At 37.0% G+C, this 12,960-nt stretch overlaps 1 protein-coding gene across 1 annotated transcript in view; it reads right to left on the bottom strand.

The window, feature by feature from the left end:
• Cngb3 (cyclic nucleotide gated channel subunit beta 3) overlaps positions 1-12,960 on the bottom strand; it is a 175,834-nt gene that overhangs the window by 76,327 nt on the left and 86,547 nt on the right. Inside the window, 4 exon segments of the mRNA XM_059255609.1 lie at positions 80-202; positions 900-964; positions 6,543-6,629; positions 8,470-8,520. Coding sequence (XP_059111592.1) covers positions 80-202; positions 900-964; positions 6,543-6,629; positions 8,470-8,520 — 326 coding nt within the window.

The raw sequence follows: 12,960 nt of genomic DNA, 5'->3' as shown, positions 1-12,960 counted from the left end.
TCTGGCTTATAAAAGTTCATATACCCAAACCTAACATTGAGAAGAACAAGTAAAAGTCTCTTTCAAAACTAGGACTCACTTGTTTCCTTCACCATTATAGACCCATTTAGTTGTGCCAATTCCTTCATAGTCTGAGGCCCAGTAATAAACACAGGCATTAATGTGCAGCAGGAACAGCAAGTAGCCAGTTGTCCGGATGACTCTGTCAGAGAGAATAAATGGAAAGTAAGAGTTGACATTGTTTCGGGAAAGCAGCTGATTTCAACATTTTCGTTTGCTCTATGTCTCCTAAGAGCCATCTTGCTTTAGATTTGCCAAGTGTCAACTTTCATTTGCGCAGTAGAAAGAGAAGGTGACATCACATGTTGTCCGACTGCAGAGTCTTGAATGGGCTTGACAGAGTGTAAAAAAAGTCTTCATTTCTCTGCACAGATGGTGTGAGTCAAGTCTGTGAAAGACATGCCTCAAGGGTCACTTCTTCATTTTGAATCCCATAAAATATGCCACACTGATTTACCTGGATATTGGAAAGGCTCACAGGACTTCATGCTGTGATGAACTGTGACTGAAGATCTCTGTGCTCATGAAGTTCAGAATGACAAATGAGTGAAATTTAGACTAGACATGAACTGTCATGAGAGATGGAGAGCTGACATGCAGGAGTGTGCTTGTCTCTTATTGTTTAAATGGAAACACAATAGGTCCTTTTTCCTACTATGGCTTCCTTACTTTAATCTGACTTGAAATAACCCAATTTGCTTTGGATCATGCACTTATTTTATATAGCAATAGAAAATATCCTACATTTTTGAACAGTGTGGTCATTGTCTTCTAAATGCTGTCTAAAATGTTTTGCCATCACTTTCTCTACTTCCTCCAAATTTACCAGTGATACTCACCTGTAGATATATGCTTTATCCATTATAGACTCCAGGCGATTATTAAACTCAAAGAATGAAGTGTACTGTAAAAGAAATAAGCAGAAGAAATTCAAAAGTAATTTAACTGCATGTTTATTTAGATAAATCTATATAACATATTTTATTCATTGGAAATAATTTTATTCATGTCTTTAAAAACATGTAATATTTAGTGGTATTTTCTCCTGACAGTGCATTTTAACACTTTGCCAAACTTACAGAGCTTATTGCTTTATTATATTTCTATCCCTTGGTTACAGTCTTATTTGTGATGCTTGTTGAAAACCAACAATGGGTTTCTTTGTAATGCATATAATAAAGTTCTATTTTGCAATGATTAAAATCACACTCCCAAAACATAATGAAAGAAGAAAAATATATTGTTGCTAACGGTAACTTTATTTTTAAGGAAGAGGTGGCAAATTGTATATATTTTTCAAAGTACAAAGTCCACGAAGCATTAGTTATCTGTTATCTGAAGGTTCAGTGGCTTCATGTGATCTAACCAAATAGAGTTGGTGCTCCCTTAAGCTTCTTTCTTAAATGTGGCACATTTACACACAGGGATATTTACTCAGCTGTTAGGAAAAATGAAATCATGACATTTTCAGGTAAATGGATGGAACTAGAAAAAATTATACTAAATGAGGTAAATCAGGCCCAGAATGACAACTGCTGTATGTTTTCTTTTATTTCTACTTTTGTCTCGGCTCTCACTTCCTTTGGATACTCTTTTCCCATTCTTTCCTCCCTTCTTCATTTCTTTAGGAAATAGAGCATGGAATAAAACCATGAACTCACCATGAATCCCAGAGCTAAATGCCAGCCCTATTGCTGATATGTATTTATTGTTACGTGACTCTGGAAATATCTGCTTTGTACCTTGGCTCCTTACCTGCAAAAGGACATAATAAGAAGTAGCAGCGGGGCGGTGGTGGCACACACCTTTAATCCCAGCACTTGGGAGGCAGATAAGACAACAAAAGGAGATCAAGGAGATACAAATTGGAAAAGAAGAAGTCAAACTTTCACTATTTGCAGATGGTATGATAGTATACATAACTGACCCCAAAAATTCTACAAGGGAACTCCTACAGCTGATAAACCCCTTCAGTAAAGTGGCAGGATACAAGATCAACTTAAAAAAAAATCAGTAGCCCTCTTATACACAAATGATAAAAGGGCTGAGAAAGAAGTCAGAGAAACATCACTCTTTACAATAGCCACAGATAATATAAAATACCTTGGGATAACACTAACTAAAGAAGTGAAGGACCTTTTTGGTAAGAACTTTAAATCTCTAAAGAAAGAAATTGATGAAGATATCAGAAAATGGAAGGATCTCCCATGCTCATGGATAGGTAGGATTAACATAGTAAAAATGGCAATCTTACCAAAAGCAATCTACAGATTCAATACAATCTCCATCAAAATACCAACACAATTCTTCACAGACTTGGAAAGAAAAATACTCAACTTCATATGGAAAAACAAAAGACCCAGGATAGCTAAAAGAATCCTGTATAATAAAGCAATCTCTGGAGGCATCACCATCCCTGACCTAAAGCTCTACTATAAAGCTATAGTAATGAAAACAGCTTGATACTGGTATAAAAACCGACATACAGACCAATGGAATCGAATTGAAGACCCTGACGTTAATCCATGCACATATGAACACCTGATATTTGACAAAGAAGCCAAAACTATACAATAGAAAAAAAAAGTATCTTCAACAAATGGTGCTTGCATAACTGGATGTCTAGATTAGAAATAGATCCATATCTGTCACCATGCACAAAACTTAAGTCCAAGTGGATCAAAGACCTCAACATAAATCCAGTTACACTAAACTTAATAAAAGAGAAAGTAGGAAGTATACTTGAATGCATTGGCACAGGAGATCACTTCCTAAGTATAACACCAGCAGCACAAACACTGAGCACAACAATTAATAAATGGGACCTCTTCAAACTGAGAAGCTTTTGTAGGGCAAAAGACACGGTCAATAAGACCAAAAGACAGCCTACAGAATGGGAAAAGATCTTTACCAACCCCACATCTGACAGAGGACTGATCTCCAAAGTATATAAAGAACTCAAGAAACTAGACATCAAAATACTGAAAATCCAATTAAAAAATGGGCTAAAGAGCTAAACAAAGAATTCTCAGAAGAATCACAAATGGCTGAAAGACATTTAAAGAAATGCTCAACATCCTTAATCATCAGAGAAATGCAAATCAAAATGACTCTAAGATACCACCTTACACCTGTCAGATGGCAATGATCAAAAACACTAATGACAGTCAATGTTGGAGAGGATGTGGAGCAAAGGGAGCACTCCTCCACTGTTGGTGGGAATGCAAACTTGTACAACCACTGTGGAAATCAGTATGGCGGTTTCTCAGAAAATTGGGAATCGATCTTTCTCAAGACCCAGCCATACCACTCTTGGGCATATATCCAAGGAATGCTCAATCATACCACAAAGAAACATGCTCAACTATGTTCATAGCAGCACTATTTGTAATAGTCAGAACCTGGAAACAACCCAGATGCCTGTCAACTGAAGAATGGATTAACAAAATATGGTACATATACACAATGGAGTACTACTCAGCAGAGAAAAACAATGACAGCATGAAATTTGCAGGCAAATGGATGGAACTAGAAAATATCATCCTGAGTGAGGTAACCCAGACTTAGAAGGACAAACATTGTCTGTACTCACTCATAAGTGGATTCCAGATATAAAGCAAAGAACAATCAGACTGCAACTCACAGAACGAGGGAGGCTATATGGCAGGGGGGACCCTAGGATGACTATGGCTTAGAATAAGTTTTGGTTTTACTAAAAAAAAAAAAAAGAAGTAGCCCTGAAAGGAGTGTATGAAGGTATGCTTTGATTCGCTGAATGGGCTCAGAAAGAGAAGATCTTATAGACAAGAGTCCTCAGAGACAATTGTTCCAAAATATTCCCCAATTTATATGTTACTGCTGTGTCTTTGGATGAAAAAATAATATATATAGTAGTAATAGCTCTTAGGCTTGAAATATACACAAATGATTTTTTTCCTCTAGAATTCCTGAAAATATCCCTCAAAAGCTCAGTTGTGATAATTTCAATTTTTGGTAACTTTTTTATTGGACATTTACTAGAAGTTTGCTCAAAGGACAATGTTTGACAACTAATGTATTTATAGTAGAGAAAATTTGTGTTCATAGCATGTTTTTTTATTATAACCTGGAGACAGGTACATGATAATATTTACCCCAGAAAATTGTCCATTAAAACAACACCTATGTAACTGAAAGATAGGACTATGCAGCTAGACAAAAAAAATCAGTATTGATTTATATAATATCCTATATTAAAATGCTGGCTGTAGCAGGCTCCCTATCATGGATTCAGAGATGACCATTTTATAAGCTTCATTAAAAAGCCATTCGAACTCCAAAATCCGTAAGAATCTTTTTGAAAGAGTCTTTTTGCAAATTGGTTATTTTTGTTTTTTTGTTTTTTGTTTTTTGTTTTTTGTTTTTGACAGGGTTTCTCTGTGTAGCTTTGCGCCTTTCCTGGAACTCACTTGGTAGCCCATGCTGACCTCGAACTCACAGAGATCCGCCTGTCTCTGCCTCCCGAGTGCTGGGATTAAAGGCGTGCACCACCACTGCCCGGCACAAATTGGTTATTTTTGAACACATGCCTCTTGAACTTTCCTGTGAGATTCTAAGTTTGACAGGATGGTGCTCTGATGCTAGACTGCTTGGAACATTGTGCTCTGCCTCAGTTTACAGTCACATTCCAAAGTCACACCAGCAGCCTCTAGAGTATGCTTGGGTATGTGGGGATATGGGGGTGACACTCTGTAACTTAGAAAAATCATAGGCATAGAAAGAAAGCTTTTTGGGCCTGGTCTCTATCTACCAATATTATAGCAGATAATCTGGAATAAGATGACTATTGCCTATGTTATCAGTGTGGATGAGCAGGCTTTCCCACTATGCTGGTTCTCATCTACCTCACTGGTAACATAAACTTGTTGGGAGGAATAAAATAGATAATAGAAGCAAAGTGTGTACTTTGCAGTGCTCTTGTAGGATCCATCACTGTGGCTAGGTTATGCTGGAAAAGTAATCAACTTGTTTTCCCAGGATGCAAAAAGGGAACAATTAAATTAATTTATTAAATTCATAAAATCTTTTGTGTTCCTTTTAAGAAGGTTTTCTTAAAGGTTTATATAAAAATCTTAAAGGTTTTCTCTAATTTGTATAAGTTACTCAACAAAGTTGAGTTTATGAAATAAATTTTAGAATATTTTTGAATTGACTATACATGTAAGTATTTAAAAATCAACATTAAATATATCCCTTAAAAGTTCTGTTCTTAGGCTGGATGGTGGTGCCTCATGCCTTTAATCCCGGCACTCGGGAGGCAGAGACAGGCGGGTTTGAGTTTGAGGCCAGCTTGGTCTACAGATCTAGATCCAGGACAGGCACCAAAACTACACAGAGAAACCCTGTCTTGAAAAAACAAAAAACAAAAAACAACAACAAAAAAAACCCAAAACCAACAAACAAAAAAGTTCTGTTCTTCTTGCCTCTATTCATCCTGATTTTCCTTTTCATCTTAGGCAGCTGCTTTAATTAGTTTATGAAAAATATTTGTATTGTTTAGGAATTTATGTAAATTTATAAAACCTAACATTTTTTCTTTCTATTTTACATAGATTAGTTGTGTTCTGTAAACTGTTCTCTATGTGGCTTTCCTTAGCAATTTATATTGAACTTATTTCCATATTAGTACACAGAAAATTTTGCTTGGTTTTCCTAAAGTTAGGTAAACTGTGGTATAGGTGTATCTCAGGGCCTCAGAAAATTTAACTGCTTTGTGATTTTTTGTTTGTTTGTTTGAGACAGAATCTAATGCTGTAGCTCAGGCTAGCCTGAAAATTATTCTGTAGTCCAGACTGGCTGCCAACTCATGGAAATCCTCAGCCTCCCACAGGCTCAGATTATAGAGAGCCACCACATCCTGATGAGCACCTAAGCTGTAGCCAAGGATGTAAAACTATGTTTGCATTGTTTCTATTATTATAGAATCTTAGGTGAATAAAAGTTTAGAGGTGACCCCATCTATCTCTTTCATTTTATAGCCTGTTATTTCAAACACTCAGGAACTCTCTATAAAAACAGAATGCAGGGAAAAATTAAAATAATAAAATACTTATTTGTAATTCTAGTCATTTTTAGAAGTACAAAAGCACTCCTATTTTGGGTTATAAAAAATACCCGTTGTAAAGAAATGGAGGAGGAGTAGACTGGGGGTGGAAATAGAGGGGGAGTAGGGAATGGGATTCGGAGGAGAGGAGGGAGGGGAAACTGTGGCTGGGATGTTTAAAAGAAAGAGTATCTGTTGTAAATAGATTAGAAGCAATTGGGAGTCATTTCTATCAGTAGAAGCAATGGAATTTTTATTATTTATTAAAAAATTATAATACTGATGAAGACAAAGAAATAGAAGAACATTCAGAAAAAGTTAAGAGTACTGTTAATTTTAGCATATCTTAACTTGCTCCAAGATTTCTATTAGAAGGAGAAGGCAGCTGAATATAGTTTACCTTTAGTATCCGGTTTGTTCTAAATATTGGATTAAATCCAAAGAAGATGTAGAGAACTTCAAATGGCAATAGAGATATGACATCCATCTGTTGAAAGGATATATTCACAATTATGTAGACTTTGCACACTTTCCTGTACTTGGATTTGTTCCCATGCATGCTAATATGTGTACAAGCTACTTTTCTGTTGCTGTGATAAAATGTCCTGCTAAGTAATGTAAGGATGAAAGAGTTCATTTTAGCTTATGGATCTAGAGGGTTACATGCAGTTCATCACAGTAAATAGGACATGGCCTAGGCAGGGAAGGCGTGGGGACAGGAGCAGGAAGGTGGCTGGTCACAGTGTAATCTAACTCAGGAAGCAGAGAGTGAACAGGAAGTAGAGGTCTAGAGAGCTATCATCTTTAAATTGGCCAGTGTGACAATTCCTCCAGCAAGGCTTCACCTTTTAAAGGCTTTACCACCTTTCCAAACTGAGTCAACATCCAGGGACCAAGTGTGAGTTTATGAGAGATATTCCACATTCAAACTAGAATAGTATGTAGTTGTCAAGCTGTAATGAATTATTTACTATTTAATCCAAAATTGATTTCACTTTAATATACATGATGCCATTTAATGACATCAATATCACGAAAACAAGGATACTAGTAGTCTATGCCAGTACATTTCACTTTCACCTTCCTTTATCTGAGTTCTCTTTAGATATCACCTTTGCTCAGATTTTTGTCGTCTTACATAGTTCAGTGATGACACAGACGCTAATGTTAAAATGCATTTTCATAGTCTTTGAGACATGAGGTTCTGGAATACAAATCAAATCTAGTTTGACTTTGTTTGAAACTCTTGTAAATTCATTGCAATGACACTGCTCTGTGGTCCATCCATTCCTCTAATGCTCAGAGTGGATTATGTCATTCTGGTTCATCTAGGTTCCTCAGTGATTTCTACCACGGTCTTCTTTGGGTTGTTTTGCTGCCAACTACATGGGATGAAAGTTTCTATCAAAGACTATACAGCATAAAAGAGAGATAGAAATCAGCTCTGTTTACAATAAATCAGCAACTCAAATGAGAGAAAGTATTGGAAAGTACTGTGATATTATAGCTAAAATATTCATTTAAAAACTTTTCATGCATTTACATTATTCAGATCTGCTTATAGCTTGGTAATCATATGGCATTCTTTAGTAATCAACATAATTTTGTCTACTTTCTTTTTAAAAATATTTTAAAAAATCTTGTGTATGTATGTGTGTGTGTATGAGAGAGAGAGAGAGAGAGAGAGAGAGAGAGAGAGAGAGAGAGAGAGAGAGAGAGAGAGAGAGATTAACAACATTGAGTGCTTGTGCTGGCAGCACATTTACCAGCAGACTTTGAAGAGCTAAGTTCCTGTCCTTGGAGGGGAGGCTGGAGTCATGAAATGGCTTAAGGAGCCTTGGGTAACCCCATGTCTGCCAGGTTTTCAATTAGAAGACAGATTAAGAGATGACTGTAAGACATAAGATCATGTTTTTTAATCTAAGAGAAGGAGATGCTGTGTCATCTAAATAACTGCTCATATGAAGAACAAGTAGGAATAGAAATAATTTTGAAGACTTTATACCACCACACCACGTGAACTGGAAACTAGAATTCTGTGGACTATAAAAAGTACACCCAACTTTCTCCAACTGCAAGTTTAACTTGGAATTTAAATATGGGCACCTACTTACTTTGGTCTGTACATATTTACGTCCCCATTTTCAGATACAGGGGAATGTATGTAGCATAAAATTTCAGGAGCACTTACTGCTGTCTAATAAAACCAAATCGGGTCTGTGTGAAGTTTGTTACAGAAGATGGTGACATGTTTGTAGAAAGGAGACTTAAGTGAAAATGGTTCTGCTTAAGCAGGACACTTCCGGGCCTGTTTGTGAGTCACCTACCTGAAATCTTGTAGAGCTCCGGTAGTGTCTCTTCAGCTCATTTGAATCTACCTGTAATACGTTTATATTTTGATTAGGCTCAGCAAATTGTATTTATTAGTCTTTATAATAGTTCCAGTTATTTCTCTCTACTATTTCTCTTCAATCTTAGCCTAGAATTATGCACCAATCTTTTGCTTTTTAAAATACACAACTACTCATGGTGCTGGTTTCCTTTTTGTTAATTTCACCTATTTTTTAACTAAACATTTTTATATAGTATATTTTGATCATATTCTGTCCTTTCCCCCAAATTCTTCCCAGGTTCTCCCCACCTCCCCACACACATGAGGAAAGACACTTCATGGTCTTTCTCTCCCCAGAAACAAAAAAAAAAAGAAACAAAACATGAAAATCCAAACAAACAAATAAAAAAGCAGTAAGACAAAACCAAACCAAGGCAAATCAAAAGCGTGTGCACGCGCACAAACACACACACACATACACACACACACACACACACACACACACACGCGTGCACACAAAATAAGCACAGAATCTGCTTTGTTTCCTTTTTGTATTGTCTTCCACTTTAACACAGGAGTAGCAGGAGAGTCAGTCAGCCATATTGCTTTGTTCTGCACCCTCTTCTCTTATCTACCCCCAAACCTGCAGGAATCTGGTCATAATTTGTCTTCCTACTTCTTTCATAGCAACAAAACTGCAGTGGGAAAGCCACATAGGAGTCTGCTCACACTTAACATTATGTTATGTAACTCAGGATATTTTGAAATGATACATTTCTTGAGTCTTTAAAAAATTTTTATTTACCATTGTGTACATATTTGTATGGTGTGTGTGTGTGTGTGTGTGTGTGTGTGTGTGTGTGTGTGTGTATCATAGAACATCTTAGTTCTGCCTTTCCATCTTTACCTGGGTTTGAGAGTCATGCTCAGATCATCAGGCTGTGCAGCAAATGCCTTTTACTCATTGAGCAATCTCACCATTTCCTTGGATATCTTATTTTGAACCAGACTACCTGTTTAAATGGTAATCTTCTTGTGGACAGGACTGACTTTGACAGTTGGGTAAAGCAGTACCTGGAACATTCTCAGAACTCAGTAAGTATTTTGTGTATGAAGAGACAGAGGAATGGAGAGAGGGATAAAGATTTTGTAGTGTTTGGAGTTTTCTGGAACAAATTTTGTTTTTAAGACTTTATCTTTCAAGGAAGCAGAAGTGCCAATCAGTTTATCTGCATGAGTTGCTTACAGTCAGCATTTTGGTGTCTTTCTTGGACTCATCAGCTAGCCATTTAACATGCAGCGTATCTCACAATTTTGTTATGTTTTCCTCTCATTCTATTTACTTCTTGAAAAATCTCATCCATGTTTGAAGTTTCAAAGATGACACATCAAATCTCCATGTGCTTCCCTAACATCACCATCCAGGAGCTGCAGTCAGTAGAGTTGAACTCAACATTATTCTCCAGTCTCCTCAAGCCTAACTGTGAGCTCCTGGTACTGCATATCCTCTGAGCATACCCATCCATGCTGGTTAGTCAGCCAAGGCTACTCTCTGTCTCCACTCTTTAGTCTTTCTCTTGGCAGTGGTCTCCCTGACTTAAGTGGTGCTCCCCTTTATTCGTTACACAATGACAGACAAAGGTCTCCCTAAATCAGAGAACTTAATCCCTATTTATGTCAAATTCTATAACTCTACATGATTTTCAGAAAAAAAACAAACAAACCAAAATTTCCTTTTATAGTTCATCAGGCTCAGCTCTCCCTGTCTCAGCAGTGTTTTGAAGTTCCTTACCCTTCTCTATTCCTCAGTTCCTCAAATCTGTCCATTTTTCACTTGAATGCCTTTGCTGGGGCTGTCCCTGGAGCTCAGATCATGTTTCCTGGTATTTCAAAGGTGGAAGGGTACAGATAGTACCAACTATCCATCAGGAAAGGATGACCTATGTTAATACAACATAGAAATTCACCATATTTCTTCTGTTTGTTTCTCCTTCATGTTTAAGCTATATAAATAGTTAGACACACTTTTTTTGTTTTTTTTTTTTGGGGGGGTGGGTGGGGTGGGATGGGGGAGGAAAGGGTTTATTTGGTTTACACTTCCACATCATAATCCATTACTGAAGGAAGTCAGGACAAGAACTCAAACAGGGTAGGAACCTGGAGGCAGGAGCTGATGCAGAGGCCATGGAGGGGTGCTGCTCACTGGCTTGCTCCTCATAGCTTGTTCAGTCTGCTTTCTTATAAAATCCAGGACTACCAACCCAGGATTTCCTCAGTTCCTGAAAGTTCTAACCTCAGTAGGTGTTTGATAAATGTGTGCCATGTACCACTGGAGTAGAAAGGCTCTTAATATTAACATTGAGACCAAAAAGAATCAATTCTAACATCCTAGCAATTCTGGCATATGTATGTTTCAGTTATGTGCAAGAAGAAGTTTCTGATAAACTATTAATTAACTGCAATATTAGAACTTGGGCACACAGAAGTAGCAGCTTCTAACAATTATCATTCATGCTGTTTAATATTTATTACTATTTTTAATCTTCTCTAAGTGATGTTTAAGATCAGTTAATTGGGCTGGGTAGATGGTCCATTTGGTAAATGCTTGCCACATAAGATGAAAACCTGAGCTTGGTGGTCACAGTAGCATGTATCTATAGACTCAGTGCTGTGTGTGGCTATAGGTAGAGACAGGCAAATCCCTGAAGCTCAGTGGCTAGCCACTGTAGCCCATCTATGATCTTCCTTTTTAGGAGGAGACTGTCTTGGAAAATAGAGGTGGAAAACAATTGAGGGAGACACTTGACATTAACCTCTGGCCTCCATATACTTGTTCAGATACACACAGACAGAGGTACACACATATAGACACACATATGTGCACACATATACACACACATGCAGACACACACAGCTACACACATGCATCCAAACACACACACATAGTCATCACACACGTGCCACATTAACTCATCCCAATTTGCCAGTCAATTCAGCTCCTAGTCCCTCTCTCCCTATTATGGTTATACTTTTTACCGACGTACACATGGTAAATTTTACAGAAATATATTAAAATATATGTAAGGTATGCTCATTTAATGATTTGTACTGTGGGAAAAAAAAGGACTATTGAGCCACGAATAAATAGGCATAGACAGGTTTCATTGGTAGTCTTATAAATTTTGTACCAGGAAAGATTGAGTAAAATCAGACAGCTCCGTTATAACTTCTCTGATACAGACAGACAGACACAATTCAAGTGGCAAGCTGCTATGTTAAAAGATTGCATTCCCCCACCAACCAGGAAGATTTCCCCCCCTCACATTTCCCCTTTCCTTTCAGAGTCTATGATTCTGTGATTGAATAAATGTAAACACAACTAAAAACGCTTGATTAAAGGAAAGTGGCATTTAGCAATTTTAAAATCCCTGTTCTTTTGAGCACTAAATAAATTTGGCACCATTAGCCTTAAGAGGATCAGTCTGTTTACTAGTGACAATTAGGTACTTACTTTTAAAATGTCACCCATTTTAATTCCTTCTCTCTTTAAAGCCTGCTTATTATGCAGACAGCATTTCTTCAGGGGAGGCTTACTTTAGGAAGGGTATGCTAATTACACCTAAATCTTATCCTAGCAGATAGTCTTAGAGAATGCTCTCCTCAGATGTTAGTATGTTTACTCCTTATTTACCTCCTCTGATTAACAATTCTGCAGTTTAAAACAGAACAGAGAGAAGCACTTAAAAAGAGTATTATGTGAGGCTGCAATTAAAGAATTACTCAAAGAGAGAAAATCCTTGAGCCAGCTTTATCACACACACCCCTTACAAACATGCCTTGAATATCTTTGAATTCCAAGGTTAGATAGGAAAATTGATAGAACACTGTTCCCACCTTTTAGGAACTTGCTGTCAGGTAAGAAGACAGCTAAAGAGATGAGGACATGCTAAATGTGTGGATTTTTATTCATTGAATTCACCTAACAATTTACTTCTACCAGCCATATCTTGGGGTATGTGTATATATCATCGTATTTAGTCTTTTCATAGATTTATAAAACAGGAACTGTTTTCACTTTACAAGTAGAAGAAAGTGTTCAATGGAAGAGTTAATCTAGTTTCTTCAAATAATACTATTAGTAAATTTTAGTAGTGAAATTTGAGCCTGGTCTGCTTGTTTCTAGTGTATTATAGTTATCCTATGTTTTATTTATCAAAATTAAATAAAAGAAAGAGCATCAAAATAGTTAAGAGTACAAGGAAATCAGTAATTCCTTTCAATTCACCTTTATAAACAACAATTGTGAGATTTGAGGGCTCAAAGCGTTTCTTATAACAGAAGACCTAAATGATATGGCCATTAATGGACACTAAACATTTCCACAGATCCTTGGTGACTATTGGGTTTATCAATCAAAGGCTGTAGTTGGGTGTCATATCCAGCACCCAGTTTTGGGCCTGTGAGCTTGCTCAACAGTGAACAGCCC

Source organism: Peromyscus eremicus, chromosome 2 (assembly GCF_949786415.1).
Source record: "Peromyscus eremicus chromosome 2, PerEre_H2_v1, whole genome shotgun sequence".
Taxonomy (NCBI): domain Eukaryota; kingdom Metazoa; phylum Chordata; class Mammalia; order Rodentia; family Cricetidae; genus Peromyscus; species Peromyscus eremicus.
This window is presented reverse-complemented; position numbering and strand designations above follow the sequence as displayed.